The sequence below is a fragment of the Colletotrichum abscissum genome (assembly GCF_030869225.1).
Source record: "Colletotrichum abscissum strain IMI 504890 chromosome Unknown Scaffold_82.1, whole genome shotgun sequence".
NCBI classification, from domain to species: Eukaryota; Fungi; Ascomycota; class Sordariomycetes; order Glomerellales; family Glomerellaceae; genus Colletotrichum; species Colletotrichum abscissum.
Window position 1 is genome coordinate 37,318 of NW_026850528.1, and position 20,606 is coordinate 57,923.

General features: G+C 53.4%; 7 protein-coding genes across 7 annotated transcripts; 5 read left to right on the top strand and 2 right to left on the bottom strand.

Moving 5' to 3' along the window:
* Positions 1-3,319: 3,319 nt before the first annotated feature.
* CABS01_16113 (uncharacterized protein) lies at positions 3,320-4,491 on the bottom strand (the record flags this gene model as incomplete). The annotated part of the gene is made up of 4 exons (XM_060549445.1): positions 3,320-3,607; positions 3,989-4,134; positions 4,194-4,246; positions 4,448-4,491. The coding sequence occupies 4 exons, from the start codon at positions 4,489-4,491 to the stop codon at positions 3,320-3,322; spliced, it is 531 nt and encodes a 176-aa protein (XP_060390167.1).
* Positions 4,492-5,102: 611 nt separating this feature from the next.
* CABS01_16114 (uncharacterized protein) lies at positions 5,103-5,364 on the top strand (the record flags this gene model as incomplete). Its single annotated transcript, XM_060549446.1, has 2 exons — positions 5,103-5,125; positions 5,178-5,364. The coding sequence occupies 2 exons, from the start codon at positions 5,103-5,105 to the stop codon at positions 5,362-5,364; spliced, it is 210 nt and encodes a 69-aa protein (XP_060390168.1).
* Positions 5,365-11,361: 5,997 nt separating this feature from the next.
* Positions 11,362-12,870, bottom strand: CABS01_16115 (FAD dependent oxidoreductase; the record flags this gene model as incomplete). Its single annotated transcript, XM_060549447.1, has 1 exon — positions 11,362-12,870. One exon carries the CDS (start codon positions 12,868-12,870, stop codon positions 11,362-11,364), a length of 1,509 nt encoding a protein of 502 aa, XP_060390169.1.
* A 908-nt stretch (positions 12,871-13,778) lies between these two features.
* On the top strand, positions 13,779-13,919 carry CABS01_16116 (uncharacterized protein; the record flags this gene model as incomplete). The annotated part of the gene is made up of 1 exon (XM_060549448.1): positions 13,779-13,919. The coding sequence occupies one exon, from the start codon at positions 13,779-13,781 to the stop codon at positions 13,917-13,919; it is 141 nt and encodes a 46-aa protein (XP_060390170.1).
* A 1,474-nt stretch (positions 13,920-15,393) lies between these two features.
* CABS01_16117 (uncharacterized protein) lies at positions 15,394-16,305 on the top strand (the record flags this gene model as incomplete). Its single annotated transcript, XM_060549449.1, has 1 exon — positions 15,394-16,305. The coding sequence occupies one exon, from the start codon at positions 15,394-15,396 to the stop codon at positions 16,303-16,305; it is 912 nt and encodes a 303-aa protein (XP_060390171.1).
* Positions 16,306-16,731: 426 nt separating this feature from the next.
* On the top strand, positions 16,732-17,937 carry CABS01_16118 (uncharacterized protein; the record flags this gene model as incomplete). The annotated part of the gene is made up of 1 exon (XM_060549450.1): positions 16,732-17,937. The coding sequence occupies one exon, from the start codon at positions 16,732-16,734 to the stop codon at positions 17,935-17,937; it is 1,206 nt and encodes a 401-aa protein (XP_060390172.1).
* An 838-nt stretch (positions 17,938-18,775) lies between these two features.
* On the top strand, positions 18,776-19,984 carry CABS01_16119 (uncharacterized protein; the record flags this gene model as incomplete). Its single annotated transcript, XM_060549451.1, has 1 exon — positions 18,776-19,984. One exon carries the CDS (start codon positions 18,776-18,778, stop codon positions 19,982-19,984), a length of 1,209 nt encoding a protein of 402 aa, XP_060390173.1.
* Positions 19,985-20,606: the final 622 nt, after the last annotated feature.

Sequence of the window (20,606 nt, forward strand, 5' to 3'; positions counted from 1 at the left end):
TGTGGACGTGAATTATCTGCTTGTTGCGCTTCGTACCCGACAGACGCCAGCCTGAGTCAAATGTTCGAACCTAAGCGTACACGAACTTGACTGTCGTCGGGCGTGGAGAAAGGTCCTCGGCGACGGGCGCCTGACTTGTCGGGAAGTTGATGGCAATGCGAATTGGCAATGCGAAGCGATCCCAATCCAAAACCTTGGCTTTCTCAACGTCAGAGAGCTTTCCAGGGATGGAAAATTCTAACCAGGGACCCCTCCACCAAGACCAAAATGCCGGCGATGACGTCCCAGGTTGGCAGCCAGGCTTGTCTGTTTCCAACTGTCAGATCAGAAAAGTCCCGAAGCGGCGTGCGGCGTGGGGAGCGGTCGAACCGCTTGTGGATAGAGAGATAATCAGGATAGGGAAGATGTTGGACGAAAACGTCGGTTTGTTTGGAGGTGTGGAAGCGGGGAGGCGAGAACGAATGATGGGAAAGCAAACTTTGCGCTGCCTGTCTTGGAGAAGAGGAGGATACTGACAGGGGAAAAAGGAATAGGAAACCACTGGAGCGGATGACAAGGAGGGACCCGAGACAATGGAAGAGGGTTATTTGGGGTTGGTGTGCGTGCGCTTTGTTCGGGACGAGATAAATCGCGGACGCGAGCAGCGAAGGGAAGGATGGGAGGTAAGGGGATCAGGGATCGACTTCAACAACTGTTTGTTCGGGAATTCTGGCATGTCTTGCGACGGGACAGGCTTGGTGTTAAGAGAGAAAGGGTATGGTGGTTTGGACGGCTCGGCATCAACTTTGACATGGCCCGTGAGGGTGCCTCAGAAATCTGAATGACTTCCTCGACTGGGGGGAAACGAGAAGGGGGTCGTCCCATAGACTAAGAAAAGTCGCCAAGGTACGTACTAGCAAGGTAGCCCGGTACCAGAGAAGGCGGCGGATGGCGGACAGGCTGAGAATGAGATGGTGTTTGTGGATGACCTTTTGGTATCAGGGGTGGGGGATTCAGGCTTCGTCTAGAGCTATGTAACCTGCAACCTGTCTAGCAAACTTCGACCGTCGACTAGCGTCCGTCTAGAAGAGCGGTGTTCAAGTCTGACGCGACAAGACTTTGTGTGCTCTCGGCGGTCGTCGTCGTCGTGGCTGGGGTGTGAACAGCGACGATTCGACGCAACGGAATGTGGTGAGATCGGGTTGTTCGCCGAATGCCCTGTGCGGGGAAAGAGGTTGTCGACCCTGGGAGGTATCTCGAATCCTTCAAGTTGACAGGTGATCGATAGCTCAACAACGCTCCCGGTAGATCGAGGCAAGACTGGGAGACAAGGTCGCAAGATAAGTCGCAGAAGGAATCCTGGGCTGGTAAGTGATGACGTGGGGAATCTCGAGGGCCCGACAGTATGGCAACGTTGAAGAACACGATGGTGAAAGCAAAGGTGAAAAGGGAGCGATTATGTATGTGTTTGGTGTCAGTGGTCCGAAGGCAAGGGACAATGAGTGCGAGAGAGAGAGGCAGGCAACAGAATGTAGACTTGAAGGAAGCATGGATGTTCGAGTATGGACGATTGGCAAGGTCCAGGTCTTTACAGCTCCGCGTCCCGTCCCTGCACGGGTCGCTGTGGCCCTCTCTCTCTCTGTCACTCTTGCTCTCAGGAAGTACGGAAGTGAACCTACTAGACACTAAGGCAGGGAAGGAAAAGTACATGAGGGTCGATGGGTCAAGGGAATGTACATTGCTTCGCCCAGGTACAAGTGGGAGAGTGGCACTTGCGCTCTGCTCTGCTCTGCTTCGATACCTACCTCAGATGCTACAGCAAGGCTTGGATGACTTATACTTGCAGGGGCGGGTAATGCTTTCCCGCTCGATACCCGGGCTGTGGTTCTCTGCAGGCCAGGGTTAATGATGGTCGCTGCCTGACAACTAAATGACTATATTTTTTTTGATGACTTTACAGCTTCACGAGGACGATAAAGATGAAGATGAATAGGAAGATGAGAGAGAGAGAGCTCAAGGAGTGTGTGAACCTGTCCTTGGCAATGTTTGGCACCAAGCGAGCTTACCATGCTTACTGCGCAAGACAAGACAGTCTCGACAGCTCTAATGAGCTAGCGAGCTACCCATAGGCAAGTTGTCTCGAATTTGGTTAGCTCGTCAGCCGCCTACTGTTCCTCGAGTGTGCCTAACGCCCATCAATCTGCCCCTGGGGCCTGGGGGGGGGGGGGGGGGGCCCGGGGGGGGGGTTTTGGGGGGGGGGGGGGTGGGGGGTTTCCCCCATTAAGAAGCGGGGGGGGGGAAAGGAAAAAAAACAGGGGGGAGAAAAAAAAACACAGCCCCCGGTGGGGGGGGGGCGGGGCCGCCAAGGGGGGGGGGGGGGGGGGGGGGGGGGGGGGGCACTGGGGTGTGTGTTTGTGTGTGAGTGTGTGTGTGAGTGTCTCCCATTCAGATACGACGGGCTGAGCAAGGAACGAAACAGGCAGGGTACAACATACAGACCTGGCCACTGTCAGTGGGGTGGCTGCGCACATCAGTGGTGCGGGCAGCGGGAGAGGAGGGTAAGGGCATCGGCGTCGGAGGGGAGGGGAAGGAATCCTTCAAAACAAGCTGTCGGGTCAGACCTGAAGACGTAGGGACCCGGGAATGAGGAACGAAGGCGTCGTGATGGACCTATGATTGGCTCAAGTCAGGGATTTGGGGGATGAAGCATGTCTGTTTTGCACCAGAATTGGCATCACCCTGCCGTTGCGTCTATACTGGGTATGTAGTACAAGCACAGCGCATACATACACAATGAATACAGCAGCGGGATAGGCAGGAGGCACGACGGGAAGAAGAGACACGAACGTGGCCCCATGTGGGAGAGCACATGGTCCGTCACAACATCAGCTCATTGAATCAGTATAAGACATGCTTCACGGCGATTCTCCCGTCCGTCTGCTCGTGCAGCACGAGATAGGATATGATGGGCCGTGACCAAAAGGATGATGGGAAGAAAAAGTGAACATCGTGAGGGGAACACAGGAAAAGGGTTCAAAAGAGGGGATGGAGGGGGGAAACTAGTGTAAACAGTCTGGAAGTGGGATTCGGTGAGGTTGTAGCTGAAGTGGAGGGGTGCAAGGCACGTTGGGGTTAAGGTAAGGTGACTTTTTGCGATAGGGCATCCGTACTACCCCAAGAGTCAAGACAACGCCGGAATGGTTCTTAGGTTTTGAAGATCGAGGAAGAAGAGGGGGGGTTCTTGCGAGCACTTCCGGGTCCTCTTGTCCTTGTGAGGTTGCCAAAGTGCAGCTCCGAGAAACAATCCCAATGTGCTGTGCGCTGGCAGACGTGGCTTGCCTTAGGGCTGCGACCATGGCCGCGGTGCCGTGGTGCCACGGCAGATGGGCGAGTCAGGAGCCGTCAAACCCCTTAATGAGAACGGGTGATGATGTGCGGCAGTAGGGCTCCTTTTCGAACCGGAACGGTAAGCGCATGTTGTATCTGAGAGATAGCCGTTCACCGAGTGGAGAGATATCCATTGCCAGCCGCGATGCTCTGTACATATCCGTACAGAGTACAGAGTATCCTTACTCTTGTAGGCAAACGGATGTGAGCCAAGACGATGCGTGCGTAATGAGCGGAGCGTCTACATGGTGGCATAATGGAGACTGGACATGAATCTGCATGTGCTTCGTGTATGCGCAGTGTCAAGACTCGGGAGGTAGACCGATAGTCGAGAGAGAAGGATATGAGATAGGGCGAGATAGCAACGGGAAAGAGGAGCCGGAGGCAGACTCTGAGAAGCACATGATGAGGCGTGGCCAGTCGTGATGCCAATGAATGTCGACATGTTCTGTACTGAAGAGGGGCAACTGGAGCTGCTGATGGGGAACTCTCCTGCGGACGTCCATCGACCTGCTTGCTATGCGGATTATCGTCGGAGGGAAGTCCTTCAAGACTAACCTGCGCAACGATGACCCAGGACTGCTGCTGCTACGGCTAGGACATCCTCCTGTACCGTACTTACTGTGTACTTAACTAGGCGCAGACGTACGGAGTAGGGGGCCCGCCGACCCAAGGGAATGGGAACATGAGTTCCTCTAGCAGCAGCAGCGCAGCAGAAGCAAAGCAGACGCAAAGCAAGTGCCCTGCCCTGCTCGCCTCGCCTACACTCTACTATGTACCCTTAGCTGCTCTGCTGCACTGGGAGGAGCTGCGGATGGGAGGAGCACCAGGAGTAACCTCGACCTGGAACGTGCAGCGTCCCGGCCGCCTCTCTGCCCCCCTTCTCGTGGATCCGGGCAGGCAAGGCAAGCCGCAAAGGCAAAGACAAGGCGGAAGTACCTGCGGGTGTCGAGGTACATCGATCACCTGTTGACTACTGTTCTCTCTCTCTCTCTCTCTCTCTCTTCCTCTCCCTTCTGGTCCAAGGCCCTCACCCCCTCCCCAGCCCTCCCAACTCCCAGTCAGTGTCAGTGTCACTCACTTCCCTGGGGCCCTTGGCTCGGACGTTTCCATGGTACAGGGCATGCTTATCTAATCCACTTCCATTCTCCACTTGTGTTGGACAGGTACAAGCTCATTTTCAAAGCCCGGAACCGGCAGGGCCCCCAAGACGAATCGAGGATTTTCGCAGGGAAATCAAAGTTGACGGAGAGTTCCGCAATAATCATCTCGACGACTCTAAGTCTATCTCGGTAGATGTCACGAGTCTAGGACTTTCTGGTCTGCGATGCTATCAGTACGTCTGTCAAAAGGCCTGCCCATCACTCTAGTAGTGTCGGCACCTTCGCGTCTGACCAAGTCTTGGCCTTCGTTCACTTCGCCATGCCATTCGACCTTGTGGCAGATTTCGATGGAGCCCGCAAAGGATCAACACCTCGTCAATGAACTCTATTCTGTCTCGAACCAAGCTGCTGGGATGAAGCGCCATGAACCTGCAACAAGCGGCCGACAGTACAGTCAAACCACCTGCCCGAGAGAAGGGGAGCTCTTGGCAAACGTAGCACCCCACGAAGAGTCAAGACTCAAGACCCAAGACCCAAGAAGCTCAAGAGTTGGGACAAAGAGCACGGAGCACAGAGCGCCGAAGCTCGGTCGAAACTGAAGGCCGGGGCCGTCGACCCGTCGGTACCGTCAAGATGGCCGACCGTCTGACGGTCATGTTTTGCGGCTCTTCGGTTTCTGATGGGGACCCCCGTCTCTGAAGTCTCCAGCAAGATCGAGCCCAGAAAAGATCACACAGATGCATCCGTTGAACTATGGGCCCGCAGAGATTGCGCGAGATTGCGCGATGTCCCGAAGAAGAAGAAGAAGAAGCATACCACTATCGCTGGACCCCACGAAGCCCATCAACCCATAGGCAAAGATCTGGATGGGCCACAGCAAACGAACTTGAGATGATCGATATCATTCCACTTCTCGTGCGGCAGGATTCTCTGCCCAAAGCTGCCAGTGTTTTTCTGCCCACCGACTTCCCCCGACACATTGACCGAGTGCCGAAGCTTAGCAGTCCAGTCCGTTGGGAAGGGAAGAAAAGCAAGAAAATGTTTCGACAACTTGGCGGCCTTTCACTCAGCTGTCAGTGTCACAGTCCTATGTCCGTGACCAAGTCCACCAGCAAGGACCATCCATACTTTCCGTCGCCCATCAAACGGGCGCAAAGTCCGCACTACCATGGTAAAGGAAGGCCGCTCAGTGATCAATCATTCGAGCAGTATGAGGAAAGCCTCACTTCTGACTCTTCCAGGGTTGCTTTCAGAGGTACATGCTGACAGCGTTGACGCTTGACGGATGCTACAATGGCACAGTTCAAGCATACCGATGAGCAGAGCAGGGCAAGGTTTGGAGGTCTTGGCTCCCGAGAAGTGGTCACTGGCAGTCGTTGACGAGAAACCCATGTCCATGCTCCCGGACCCGGGCTGCCCCTCCTCGTCGGCGCTGCTTGGGTCTTCCCCTCCTCCTCCCAATCCAGCAGAGCGCTGCCCACAATTGCTCAAGTCTTTGTCAGATCTCACAAAAAACCTTGCAGCAGCGGTTACGGTCAGAGAGGGTGGAGGGAAGAAGCGTCGCCGTCTGGTCCGTTTGTCCTGCATCGAGCTCAATCCGTCGATTCGACTGGAGAGAGGAGAAAAAAAGTAAATATGAAGCTTTTCTCTAGCCACGAAGATTCTGGGAAGCCCAGGTTTTGCTTGGGTGGCCTTTCCTCTGCTCCGTGGAATTCTCCCCCTCATCTTAACGTTCCACACAAAGCATGCGTCAAACCTGACAGCCCGTAACTCAAGTATGACCTGATAGTCACCCGCCACATGGAGGTTACGTTCGGAGAAAAACACGAGACCCAGCACGTTTAAAGAGACTTCAATCTGCACTAGAGCATATCCCGTCCGTTACGAGTGTGTGTGTGCGTACGGATACCTACCGTACAGAGAGAGGTACGGAGAATAGGTGCGAAGTGAGCGCCGGAAGAACACACTACCCAAAGAAAGAGTGGGACTTTAGATTTCGGGATTTGAACTTGTCCCTTCTGTGGGGGCTGAGACCCAGATTGTCCTTCTTGGCGGTACAGGGAGGGTCGAGGAATCGAATGGGTTTTGGTGGGATACTCAAAGGGGGCATGCCGAGGTCGAGAGGAGAGCAGACGGGTACATGGACAGTACTTGACTCTGCTTCCTTCTCCTTGACGTTATCCATGTTTCTCTGTCATGGAGGAAATGTCACAGCCTGGTATCCCAACACCCCTTTCGCTCCCTGTTCCTTGGATCCTCTTTCCCCTTCGCCCACTGTTAGTACTGCTAGACACCCCCTAGACGGAAAGGGACATGAGACGGATAAAGCGCTGCAACTCTACGAATACAGAGTACTTGGTCTGCACGCCTTCAACGGACAACAGGGCAGCTAGGGGCCCCAGCCATCGTTGTGGATGTTCCCAGAGGAATGGCACGCTGGGCCGGGACTCGGGAGGAAGCTTTTCTTGGGAGAAGGGGGGCCGGCCCATCGAGGTCACTCTCTCCGAGTCTATCGGATCCGCATGTATTCTGTAATTCACTGGCTAGGAGATGTTGACGTTTACGAGAGGAGCAGCTGATTTATCCCTCAAAGACTTGCTCAGTATTAGTTATGGTCAGACGTATTCTATTGTGAAACCAGAGACTTTGCAAGCTCCTCACAACCAAGGAATCTGAATTCAATAACTCAGCGACTTCATGCATCCGATAGAATGCTGGCATTGGTAAGCGGCAAAGTCCATGGAGGGGGCTTCGATTGTGTTTCTTTCCAACCAAAAGTCCTTCCTTTGCAGCGAAGATCGCATGCCTCTACGCCGCTCGTCACTCGGCAGTCGGCAGTCGCATCGTTCTAGCCTTTCAGGTGAGTGGTCGTTTCTCCAATAGTCCAATCCTTTTCCTATCTACACCTGGCGTACTGCATCCAGGGCCCACGCAAAATTTGATACTTCAAAGTTCAGAGTTCTCTCTCTAGTACTGATACAAACCGGAGTACGGAAAGCGATCATGGCTATACCATCCTATCCATCCATGCAAGTAGCTTTGATATTACACGTCGTGACTTCCCGCGCCATGCAAGCGATTGCCATTCCATTGCATTATTACAACCCGTTGAATACCACGCTCGGATGCGACCTCCCGGATCCCAAACGGAGCCATCCCCATGACCAACAACAACCCCCGTCTTTACCCATCTGTTGTCACTCACATCGACATCCCGTTCATCGGCCGACACAGGGCGACATCGTCTTGTCTCGTCTAATATGGCGTCGACCCAATGGCAGTTCTTGCAACTGTAAGTCCCCGGCTTGACCGCCGGCCGTTGTTGCGTCTGGGTGCCGCCAAGGCAAACTCCGCGACTCTCGCGATTCGTCCCTGTTTCCCCTCCAGGGCATATCATTTCGGTCCCGTCTTCTTCGCCCACCCGATCCTCAGCATCTACTTACCGTCCGGAGCGAACGGGCGTTCGGTCGTCTTGCTAGCACCGGGAATAACGACCACTGCAGATCTCCGTCAGCTCATTTCACATTTTTGCCTTCGCACCGTCGGCTTCAGATCAACTCTCCTATCCACCCTGGATGGGACAAGAGACTGGAAATCATGAGATGACCCAGACAGCCAAATCAAATCAGGACCAGACGGTACTGAGATGGATGGCAAGCTGCGACGCTCTAATCCAACTGTGAGGTTCATATGATCTCTTAGCGTCCCGGGCGTCCGCAGCTTTTCGACTCGTGCCTGCTGGTCCGTGGTTCAGCCTAAGCCTCTCTCTCTCCCGCAGTAGGGAGGATCAGAGTCAGTTGCGCTACTTTGGCCCTAGTTTGCGCCCCCATTGTGTCAACTCATCTCTTGTCGCCATCGCGGATCTTGATTCGTAGAGCATGGCCGTGGCATGTCACAACGTGGTCGACAATGTGTAATTAGCAAAGCCATCTTTTCTTTGGAATCCCATCCCAGGCGAAACAAAAGGCCTAAGCTACCTTAGCTGCTTAGTCTCAGCCCCCCTCCCTTCCCCTCGAATCCAAAGAGACAAAATGTGCTCGTCCAAGGGGACCTCTGAGATGGAACTACGTGCTAGTCACCGCCCGTGAGCCGGGGTCCCGAGCAAGTTCCATGGCATTGGACGCGACGATCTGAAGCCATTGCTTTTTGGCCTGGACTTTGACTGTCGATCGCCAACCACTACCGGGTCTAACACTGCGCTTTCTCCCAATAACCACGACTAAGGCGGTCAAACATCGTAGCCGCCGTCTCACACCCATACGTGCTAGACAGCCTCGAACGCTGAATACCGATTACTGAACATTACCATATGTACTAAAAACCATCGGAATGGTCTCGCACCAATTGCGATACCATTTACATTACAGCATATTAGGGCAACACGATATTTCGGCCGTACAAGCGCAAGCGCACGCGGTTTACTCTGCTCTGGCCGCATGCCACCCGATTTCGTTACCAGATAGGCTCTTTTGCGTGCTTATCCCACAAAGTTTGATGACCCGACGACACAGCCATCATACCTGTCTGGCACAAGCTTACAGACACGTAAGGACATACATGTCTCCATGCTCAGCCGAGCTGCAACCTCTTTAACCCCTCTGGTCCAACAGGTTCCAAAACGCCACTAGCAAATCAACCCAAATTGGCGCAATGAAGATCTTCGGAATCATCGGGCACTACCAAGGAGTTTTTGGGCCGAGGGATCTCTCTCCCGAACTTTACAAATCTTACCAGACCCTTATCCTCGGAACATGAGCAAATGCACAGCATGACGACGGAAGGGGGGAACCGCGATGCTTGTGACAAACGCACGTCAAGCTACAAACGGGCTCAGCCTACGTATATGCGCGCACCATGTAGACATGACTCAAACCACAGGCGAGACAAGATCAACGTTGGCTATTCCCAAGCCTCACTCAATGCATTGCCCTCGCTCTCGCGCTGAGCAACGCCCGGTCCCGACATCATGCCGCAGAGGCGCATAGTAACTGCATCTCTTTCTACGGATACCTCTTCGACGCTCACCGCATTTGGCGACGTGTGTGCGCGCGGTCCCAATCGAAGGGCTATTGGGTGGTTCCTTGTCTTGTGCCTGCAGTTACGGGCCACTATCCCCTCTGTCGGGTTACCTGTAGGCTGTCTGCAGATTGTTGTGTATGTGTGTTTGTGTGTGTGCGTGTGTGTGTGCTGCTTTCTCTCTCATATCAACGGACGGCTTGGCTGCTTGAATCCTTCGGGTTTCGCAGCCTGTCAAAGGTCTCCAGAACGGTGGATCGCATATCCGTCCGTACAGCTGTGGTCCTGGCTGGCTGGGGTCTATCCAGCATCTGGTGCTGGGCAAAGGAAGCCGGCCGGCAAAGTGTTTGTCAAAGTTACCCCTGTCGTTCTTCTCGTCTTTCCGTGCTGCCGCGCCCGCGCAGTGCGCGCAAGTTGCGCACCCACGATGCCCAGGACCGCACTAAGCACCTGCCTCAATACTTATGGTCGAGCGGGGGTTTCCTCACGATCATCTTGGTGGACGTACGTATCGAGTAGGAAATGAGGCCATGGCTGCTTCTCAGAGTCGTATTCGATGTGTGTGTACGGTGGCTCTCGGCAAGCCGTTCCACTCCGACAACTTTCTGGATCGAAGCTGCTCCCCCCCACGATATTGCAAATGACATCGACCCAAGGCGGGCATACACGTTTCTCAGGCTCTGCTCTCCTCGCAGAAGCATCTCCATCATAGGCTTGGTCTCTCGGGGATGGTTCGTTCAGACAGCAGCTTCCCGTCATAAGCTGTGCTGCCTGTCATCTCTTTTTCACATTAACCGGACGTAGGGTACGCTATCCACCGACCTAACGGATGATGGCTGAAGTGCCGTCCAGTCCTTTTTATCCAACAGGACGGCACACCAAAAACGCCACAGCTCTGCCTCTCGGGTCTGGCCTTCCATCTCTGCGTCTCGCTGCCCTCAACATCCATTCATTCATCGCGAACCCCCCTTTCCCCGAGTGGGTTATTGTTCCCAACCGAGTGGTCCCCCTTGGACCTGCACCTGCAAGCGATCCCGAGGCGAGCAGTACCGTGCCAACGCACTGGCGAGACTCTTCCCGCTTGTGCCGCTCGATTGGGATGACTCCATTCAAGCAGAGACGGACGAACATGGCGGGACCTACTTCGTACGTATCCCGTAGTGCAATGACCTTAGTGCCTCCATTCCGAGTTGTGGAGGCGTGCCGCCATCTAGGTGGGGTTTTTGGTCAGAATGTTTGCTGCTTCCGCGCATTGTGCGACATGCAGATGACATCAAACGGCCGCAATTACGCGCGCGACTTGGAACCTGGCGTGAGTGAATCTTTTGGACGCAATGGTATCCTGACTTGTTCATTGCAACACAAGAGATAACACCGAATAGGAACGTGGCCGGCTGAAGGAGAACCTCCACAAACCGTCACGATAATCTGCCACAGTCGTATTCCATCCAGCCATGTCCTGGCAGTGACCCATCCCATGGGTGTGTGACATGTAGGTATGGCCATGCACCTCGTGACCGTGTTTCCCGACGCCGGCTCGAGCAAACAAGACAACAACAACATCGTTTGCTTATGCGTACGTACTTGCCTACATACGGCCGTGGAAAGCCGGACGAGACGCCATTTCCCCTTTCCTCCTCCCTGGTATACCTGTTCCTTCTTTGACCGCCAGAACGGGCTCATACGATAAAATCCGAGGGGATGGTTAAGCTAAGCGGCCATGACTGGCGCGGTCGAACTCTATTCCAGCCGCAACGAGAAAGCAAGGAAGCCAAGTCAAGCCAGCCCGCTACGGCGTCAGGTGGGCGTTTACGAGTGACTCTCGAGTCTCATGTCTCGACATTTCCATGCCTTTCTGTGCCTCTATGTCTCTATTTTATGTCCGCTCAGCGGATCCAGCCGTCGAGTGATTCACTCTCCCTCCGAATCTTTGCGACAGGCGTGCAGATGTAATTCTAAATGCGTCGGGAAACCAGCTGCCAAGCTGCTTCTCCGCCTCCTCCGCCTTGCTCTCCTCCCCGTTCTCCCTATCCTCCGCGCTGCCGTCCCTCCCTTCGAGCATGACCGCCAACGCTCTCGCGCACATCCAGCAAAACACCATACCGTGTCCCTGAAAACTCGCGCAAACCCACAGCCCTTCCTCGCCCGGCACCTCGCCCACGAATGGGAACCCGTCGGGGCTGAAGCCCATGATGCCCGTCCACTCGGTGCGCACCCTGCCGCCGCCCTCGCCCTCGGGGTCATCGTCGCCCCAATCGTCGCCGAAATAGCGCGGTGTCGTCTCGCGCAGGTACGCGCTGATGACGGGGTTCAGCCGCGAGTCATCCGTCGTACCGTACTCGCCTAGCCCTTGGTCGGGAGCGCGGACTAGGCCGCCGCCGATGACAATATCGCCGGCGAACTGCGTGCCTGCCGGTTTGGGGATCATGTACTCGTAGCCGGCCTCGTAGATGAAGCTGTAGGTTGTCGCGAGGCCCGCCTTTGGCATGTTGGAGCCCGGGCGGAGAGCTGTGATTTGGCCTCTCATTGGGACGATGGCCTCTTGGAAGCGTGGGTGGAGGAATGCGGTGTAGCCGTTTGTTGCGAGTATGACGCGGCGAGCCTTGATTTGTCCTTTTGGTGTCTCGACTATCCAGCGGTGGTTGTCCGTGGAGACACCATGTTGAACTTTCTTGACGCTTAGTGCCGGTGTCTCTGTGAAGAGCTTCATGCCTTTGTCGACGCATAACTCCAGCACGCCGGTGGTGAAGCGGTACCCAGAAATGCTTCCGGCTTCGTACCCGATGCCTCCATATAGCCCTTCTTTTGCAACGTGAAACCGCGTCTTCATCTCTTCAACGCCATAGAATTCGTACTTTGAGGCGTCGTCGTCTGGCATGGCTTTTCTCATCGCCTCTATGGCCTTCTTGGCAGCTTCCCACTGCGCCTCGTCGTATATCGCGTCGACGGTCTGGCAGGGTCTGCTCTCCGTCTCCTTGTCTTTGAGATGTGACGCGGCAAAGGCGTGAACCGCTCGGATGTTTGCGAGTTCGAGACGGGCAATGAGGCAAGCTGCTTCAGTCCCAAGTGTCTCGGCGTGATGAAGGAATGATCGGTAGGATGCGGCTTTGGTGTGGCCGCCATTGCGACCCGTTGCACCTGAGGTAAGGGTGCGAGCCTCAAGCATGGTGATGTCCGGGGGCGAAGCCGATCCATCTTTTGAGGAAAGGAGGAAGTGCGCTGTGGCCGCGCCAGTGATGCCACTTCCTATGATCAAAGTATCGGTCTCTGAGGGTGGTGATGGGCTGGAGTTGTAGGTTGAGAGACGGGAGAGCGGCGAGTGCCAATAGCTGGGCGTTGGGTTCGGCACCGGGAGGGTAACGGGAATGCGGGCTCTCTCGTCCATGATTGATACGGACGAACGAGTGGATTGTATTATATTATCCTCGGACTTGAGCTCAGGTTTGACTACTTCCTTGAACGAATATGAAAGCGATGAGGAAAAGACAAATGGGAACGTTGAGTTAGAATCGGGATTGGTAGCTGCGGGGGGATTTGTGAGGTTGCTTTTGACGTCAGACACGAGATAAAGAGTTCTCCAGTCTCGCACTCATGTCAATCTGCTGTGTCATGTTGTCCAACGTCCCTCATGAATTCGAGTAATGTAGATATCACAGCATCCGGGGGTTGTGGTGGACGAGAGTGCTTGTCCCTCGATAGGAATCTCGTCTCCCCCACTCAAGGCGATATGGCAAGTCAATGCGGACGATGATCGGTGCGGGGTTCCGGGCCCGGTGGTCCGCATAAACATGCCCGTTTGGGTATCGGCGCATCCCGGCTATGCCTGGACCACGGCGCAGCTCGTGTTGATCACGTCTTTGACATGACTGCGAAATTCAAATGCAAGGCTGTGTATGATTTTATAATGGAATTTGTAATGTATCCAGAAGCATCAAAACTTGAAAAGAGAGACCCTCTTGGCAGTAAGGCGCATACGAAGCCATGGGCATTCAAGTCTTTGACCATCCCAGCATTTGCATTGGGAATGCCCTCAGCTACCATGTACGACCGCACCCATTGGAAAAGTCGAGATTTCCTGCCATTTGGATTAGTTGACTAAAACGGCCGTATGGAATCGAATGTTTGGCTTTCTCTCTATTTGGCTTTCTCTCTATTACTAAAATACCTGCAAGTTCATCCTCGCTCAACACCGCGCCGTCGATTTCCTGGGGACTGGACCTACGGCCATGTGATACGCATCTCTTCTAACATAAATGTTCTGTTTAGACTGTCGTTTCAATGTCGGCGCACACTATGCACACAAGTGTAGATGCGAGGGGTCCCGATGCCCGCTCCTTCAACTCAGATCGATGGTTGAAGCCAAATGCTAAAAGCCTCGAGCAATATCAAGTCGCGTTTTCCAAAGGAGCCAGGATGTGTCTGGGGCAGAAATAAGCCACCTTAAATGCTCATCAAGTTTGCCTGAAAAGCTGACCCTCTTAGTATTGTTCCTGCTGAGATCACATGTGTGTTGACCCTTCTGTTCCGGAAATATGCGGTCACTCTTGCTTGTGACTTCCGTCCTCCTAGGAAATTCAACGTTTTAACTTTGGAATTTGAGGCGCCGGGAGTGCCCATTTACTTCACTCCTGGTCCATAGGCAATGGATTCATCGACTTCTATTTTGTATGGATTCGGTCGCTTCACCAGCAGCACTTTGCGTCACAGGAACTCACTTGAAGGCAGAGGCGACAAGCTGGAGAACCACGACATCATCAGGAGCTTGGCGGATATCATTGTTGAGGAACTGTCGATCGCGACCGTCCGTTAGCTTGGGACGGTGACCTAGAGCATAAGATGCCCTAGGGCAGCGAAGATCTCAAGGGAGGCTTTTCGCAGTTTGAGTGAAGTAGGTAATGAAGGGCTTTAGATAAATCTTCAAGTTCGGAGTCCTGGGTGGGCCGTCATTGAGTCATCAAGGTGCCTTAGCTAGCGGGAGCGAGGGCTGAAGATCGATACCTCGTTTCTAGAACATACTAGATGTACTTCAACGAGGTGGAAAGCCCATACCCAGGCTTTATTTATGAGATCTGACTCTGGTTGCGACCCACCTGAATGAGATAAGTACAACATGTTTACATCTTTGGCCTGAGGATAGACTGGTGTGTAACGTCCTACGAGAAGCTTTCTATTCTGAGAGCTAGGCTGTGTTCCTCAGAGTTGTTGGCTACCTAAATATCTTGCCGAATCATCAGAAGATGGGATCCTCATGCATGGCAAAGGGCTGGCTTACTCAAGTCGATACTGAAGACTGTCCATCTGCGCTCTGCCTCGCATATTTGGTAAGAGATAAATATGCAGCTGCCAGTCAGAGTGAAGTCTAGCGTGCAACTTCTGTCGTTCAGTGCTTGAGTATTTGGTCAGTTCATCGATGTTTGTCCATTTATTTAGGGCAAGAGGAAAGGGCACCAGGTCATTTCCCAGGGAAAGCAGTGAAGTGTCTAGCATGGTAATGAAGGAAGGACCTTAGACATATCAATGAGAGGCAGTGGTTTAGTTCCATATGATCTCCATTCATTTTGGGCAGCTGCAAGTCTATTACTTTGTTATATGCTGCTCTTGCAGGTGACCATTGTTACGTGTAGCTGAGTTCCTGCCGTAGTTGCGTGTCTCGTCGTTGGTGCCCAGTCAGCCCAGCAATGCTTTCCCAGACCATTAAATCTCAAGAAAAGGAAGGCACAGCGTCGCTTGATGACATGACAGCATTCTTTGGCTTGTGGGAAGAAATGGTGCACTTCGACCAGATCACATCATCATCTTCTGTATTTTCTGAATCAATTAGATTGTCAACTGGTACCTCCAGGTTTACCAGAATCATCACCCACTTGCTCATTAATCAAACGCAAGATTGCCACACAACTGCCCAACAATGTCCGGGGCCGACAAATCGTTCTCATACGCGGAATATCTGCACCCAGACGATGCGCATCTGGACGATCCGTTTGATCCCCAGCCCACGGACGGAGATGGTTTAGAATTCCATACGGACGAGGATATGTCTGCAGGCGATCAAGGCATGTCCGTGGAAGAGGGGCTTGCTCACCAAATGTCTCCACCGCATCCAGAAACTCCCAGCGTGGCTTTTGAAGACCTAGACCAACTATTCGACGACCATGACCAAGAGATACGAGCGAAAATAGAGGGAGCGGATGGTGCTACAACAACCGATGGTCCATCCGACAATCTACAACAGGCCACTTCGGCTAATGACACCGTCTACGATTCTGCTTCGAAAATTCAGGCTTTCACTGATGATGCACCGAGAAACACTGCGCCAAAGTCAGTCTTATCCAAGATCTCCCGTTCAAGAGAGATCGAGTCAGCAGATAGTATGTCAAGCCCAATGAGTTCAAGCAACGCCGCTCGAACTGAGGAGGCCACCGGCGCTGAGACTCCTGACAACGAGACATCTCCCGGCGAGACCACCGACATTGAAATGTCCGACATCGTTACTCCAGCCTCTTCGAGCTACAGCATCTTGGACGATGATATCATTGACGAGTCTCCTTCGAAAGACGCAAAGTCGGACAGAAGGGAAGGCGGCAGAATACGGAAGTGCCCTTGTTTGAGATGCCATGGTCAAGGCAAGCCGAAAACCAGAGAGACCATACGAGCACATCTATCAGCCGACAAGATTGAGAGACACAACATGCTAGAAAAGCCACTGGGCGAATGCAGAAGATGCCGAGGGATTGATAGGCGCAAATGCTATCAATGGCCAGAGAATTACAAGGCTTGCTCAGAGTGCACTCGGTACAAGGAGTTATGTTCATGGGAGTAAAGCAGGGGTTGGGAATGAGTCTGAAGGGTTTTGTCTTGTATCAATATCCCATAGATTATTGCTTGCGGGCGCGCTGGGTTAAGAGCTTTCTCCGTTGAGGGCTGTTTCCGTTTACCTCATTGCGTACCGAACCTGCGATGAACTCAATGATACGCCAACCATACACCCGTCCTAGCTTTCCTGAACCTATCTCCATTGTCTAGTAAGTCACTATCTGTGGCAAGTGCCATGTGTCTATATAAAAGTCAGAACAATATGTTTCCTTCCACCTTGAAAATTCCCTCACCCTTGTCCTCGATATTCTGTGAGTATTCGGGTTTTCATCCAAACCATATTGTAAGACTTCATCCCATTTGCTCTCCTATGACTGTCTGCCTAGTACCCATTTAGTCCCAACTAACACTATAACAGTCCAAACTCAGATAAATGGCTGTTTCTATCAACTTCATGCCCGTATTTGCGGAGGGAGAAGAAGAAAGGCTCAGAAACATTGCCGTAGAGGCATTGGCGGCGATGTATAAATCGAAAAAGGACGAGGAGCGCGTGGCTCGCGGCGTCGGTCTTATCAGCTCGACCTCGCCAACTCAGGATCCGCCTCCTGAACCGCTGGCTTCTGCAACGCCAGCAATCACTATAGGTAGTCGGGCTCCCTCTCGGGAAAAGTCTCCAAGTCCCGTACCCGAGCGCGTTCGTGGCTTCACTGCTATCAATAGACCCGCCATCCAACAAAGTCAAGAGGCGGGTAGCAGCAACGGTTCACGCCCAGCACCTCGGCGCCCGTTGCCAACGAGCAGGCCCAAAAAGCGACAGAATCAAGAGGTCAACGAAGAAAATACAAAAGTGCCCTCGCCGCCAGCGGTCGAACCAGCGGCTGAAGGAAAAGCCGCCCTAGTCGCGAGAAAGAAGATGCCGACGAAACCTGCAGCAGCCGCGAAGAACAACACGCGGACCAACGCTGCCACACCGGCAGACAAGAAGCCGCAGTCAAAGGCCACTAGTGGCGAAAGGGAGATATGCAAATGCTCCAAGTGCGTGGAAAGCAACCCCGAGGGGATCGAGCAGTGCGCCAAGACGAAGAAGGAGCATAGTCGCTCTGACAAGGAAAGGAATAAAGGCATGAAGCCCGCCGTTCCTTGCGATCGTTGTCTCCAAAATAACAAGGGAGATGAATGCTTCTATAGCGGAGGCAAAGTCTGCTCAAGGTGTATGAAGTTGAAGGAGCGATGCTCCTTGAATCCAGTCCCCGGGAAGGGAAGGAAGAGAGATCAGGATAAAGTGAAGCGGGGGCAGAAGAAGACTGCGGGCCCTGCCCGGGATAAGGACACGGACGAGGCGGAGGAGGTATTGGAGGTTGTGGAACCCCCGAACAAGAAGGCGCGCACGAGGGCCAGCAAGAAGACCTCTCCGGCTGCGCGACAGTCGCCTAGTAGCCCTCCTGCTCGAGACAAGACTGGCGAGCCGCCTGATTCCAGTGGTCGTGAGCGTAGCTCCAGCGACGATGGTTCTCGGACCATTGATGGGAGTCCGTCTTCAAGTGGCGCCACAGCTGGCGAGAGAGAGGAGTCGTCTTCGAGTGAACCATGCGGTTCTCCCCCCGGAAAAGGAAGAGTTCAGGACTCACAGGATTCCTAGACCTAGAACCATCTTAGGATTGGATGGTATCGGGGAGGCGGTATATGAAGATGGTATCTGAACATATTGTTCATGTAAAGTAGGACTTGTGAGATCGTTACTCGCCACGGTCCTGCAGCCGTATTTCGCACTTGTTTTCCATAGAAATCCAACACAAAAACACAGTCATATCTTGCATATCCCATATTTTATAATGACTACGTGTGCTTGTAATGAAATTTAATATGAAGCCATTTTACTCGCTGGGAATCTTGTGTGTCGCATAATACTATGTCACAGAGACGACTAACCGACGCTTTAGCCTAGAGCATGCTCGCCCTAAAGCGTCTCGGCAGTCTCGGTGAGGTGAGCTTGCTGGAGCTCTCTGCGGACGAACTGTAATAGTCGATCACCCATCGGAGAAAGGATAGAGAGGTAGTTGTCTGAAAAACTTGTAATCTTCACTTTCCCAACGAGAGTATCGGAGAAAGACTAAAGAGGTTGACAACTGCTTTCAACGCTTGATATCACATACACATATACACACGTACCGGAGAAAGGCTAGAGAGGTAGCTAAGGTCAATTTTTGTAGAAGACACCAAGCCCAGCTATCTCCGGGCCGATTTTCTTAGAATATAAGAAACAGAGTTGTGTTCGCCCGGGCAGGACAGGCATAGAAAGCTGTACATTTCTCCATCCCCGTCTGGAACTCATTGATAAGAGTCACTACACGGTAATTTTCCCTTTCTCTTCTCATATTCAGCAGTCAACCAACCAACTCATCCACTCACCAGATCTCACTGTCACCACAATATTCCACGTCGAGTATCATAACGAGACGAAGCCGACACGAAGAGAGATGGCACCGATTCTTGTTGCCACTGCCCCTGCTCAGCAGCAGCAGCAACAGGCAGAAGGTGGGCCGAGACGCTTCGAACGGACCTGGGACCCAAAGTGTCCAATAGAAGATATCATGAACACCGACATGTCGCCGGTGTTGCCCAAGCGGGAATTTAATCCGGTCATAGTTCCGGTCACGTCCCCGGCCCCGGTTGGGGGCTCACTATTACAGACACCTCCGAGTCCTGAGTTGTCGACGCCTGAGACCTCGAAAATCCCTGGGCCGTCGACGATGCCTGAGCCCTCGGTGACGCATCCGCCCCCAGCAATGCCCAGACTGAATGCCAGGGGACGAAAGCTACTCCCGGATGGCCCAATCAAGAGGCGTACGCAGGATTTGAGCACGCCTCAAAGCAGTGCACAATCCTCGATCTCGGCGCCGAAACAACTTGCGGCTTTAGTCTTGGCTCCAGCTGCAGCTGCGGCTCCAGCTCTAGCCTCAGCTGCGACTCCCGCTCCTGCGTCTGCCCAAGTTACCGCACAACCAGCGGTCGTGGCAGTCGTCAACCAGAAGTCGAAGCCAAAGAAAGAGAACGAGAAGGTACGCTGCACCTGCAGCTATTGTGTAGAGAAGTATGGTCCCAACGGCAATATGATTGCCGAGAAGACGTGGAAGGAGCACAAACGTGCCGACACGACCGCGAAAGAAGGGACGGTGCAGGATCCCAAGTGCGAAAAATGCCAGAAGCAAGAATACGTATGTATTCGGAAGGAAACTGGCCCCTGTCAAGTCTGCATGCGTATGTCAGACGTGTGTTCCTTCACTGGCCAGTCTAGGAGAAAGAGGGTGCTAGATAGGCAGGTAAAGGTGAAGAAGATGGCCAACACTGTCACTGATCCTCCTGATGATCCAGCTACTCATCAGGCGGGACAGAAGCGAGGGCCAGAGTCGTCTTTCCTAGACGTGAAAGATGACAGTCAAGTTCCTGACCTTCCTGTGGATTTCAGGCAGCAGGCAGAGCCGTCCATCTTCAAGAACAAGGTTGAGGATATCGGCGAGAGCGGCAGCCATGCGAGTGGGAGCTCGGGGTTGGGCTTGAGAAGCCGCACCCTAAGTATCTCGCCTCCTCCTGTCGTTCGGAAGAGGTCGGACGAAGTCGAGGAAAATGCGGGCGAGGACTTTGGCCCGCGGACGAAAAGACGCCGTATTGCCGACCAGACCGATTGATAGTGTCAGAGGTCTTGGTTGAGCTGACACCGCAGAGGAAAAAGCGTCAGAGAACGCGAACGCAGCCGCGAACAGTGTTGCTATACCTGACTGGCGATCAACGCTGTCTTCCTGCATCTGCTGCCATCCCTCAAAAGTAAGTATGAAAATCCTCGCCAACGCTCGAGCGATACCTTCACGCTGAACCAGATATCTAACAGGTGTTATTTGCCCGAATAGTCGACGGACGTACTCAAGCAAACAGCCACATCACTCAGGCACGGAAAGCTTGGTCCTTGTGCAGACCTTTGGACAAACCCCCACCGGTCATAGGGAGAAGACAATCAAGGATGCCATTCGAGGCTACCCGGACTTGAAGCAGCATTGTCATCGAGGTCAGTCCGATTACCAGATCAAGGCCAAGACTGAGATAGTGCCGCAGTTGCTCATTGAATCTCGTACCTTATCAACGCCTTATCCCATGAGCGCATTGAGAAGTCCGAGATGGGCTGAAGCAGGCCTGCCCACTCAGTTTCCTAAACTGTCGACAGGGGCCGGTCCGGCATCAACCAAGCGCGGTCACGATGATCGTCACGAGGCTTGAGGACCTTCAGAGAGAAGGGCGCCGTACAGCGATCGATAG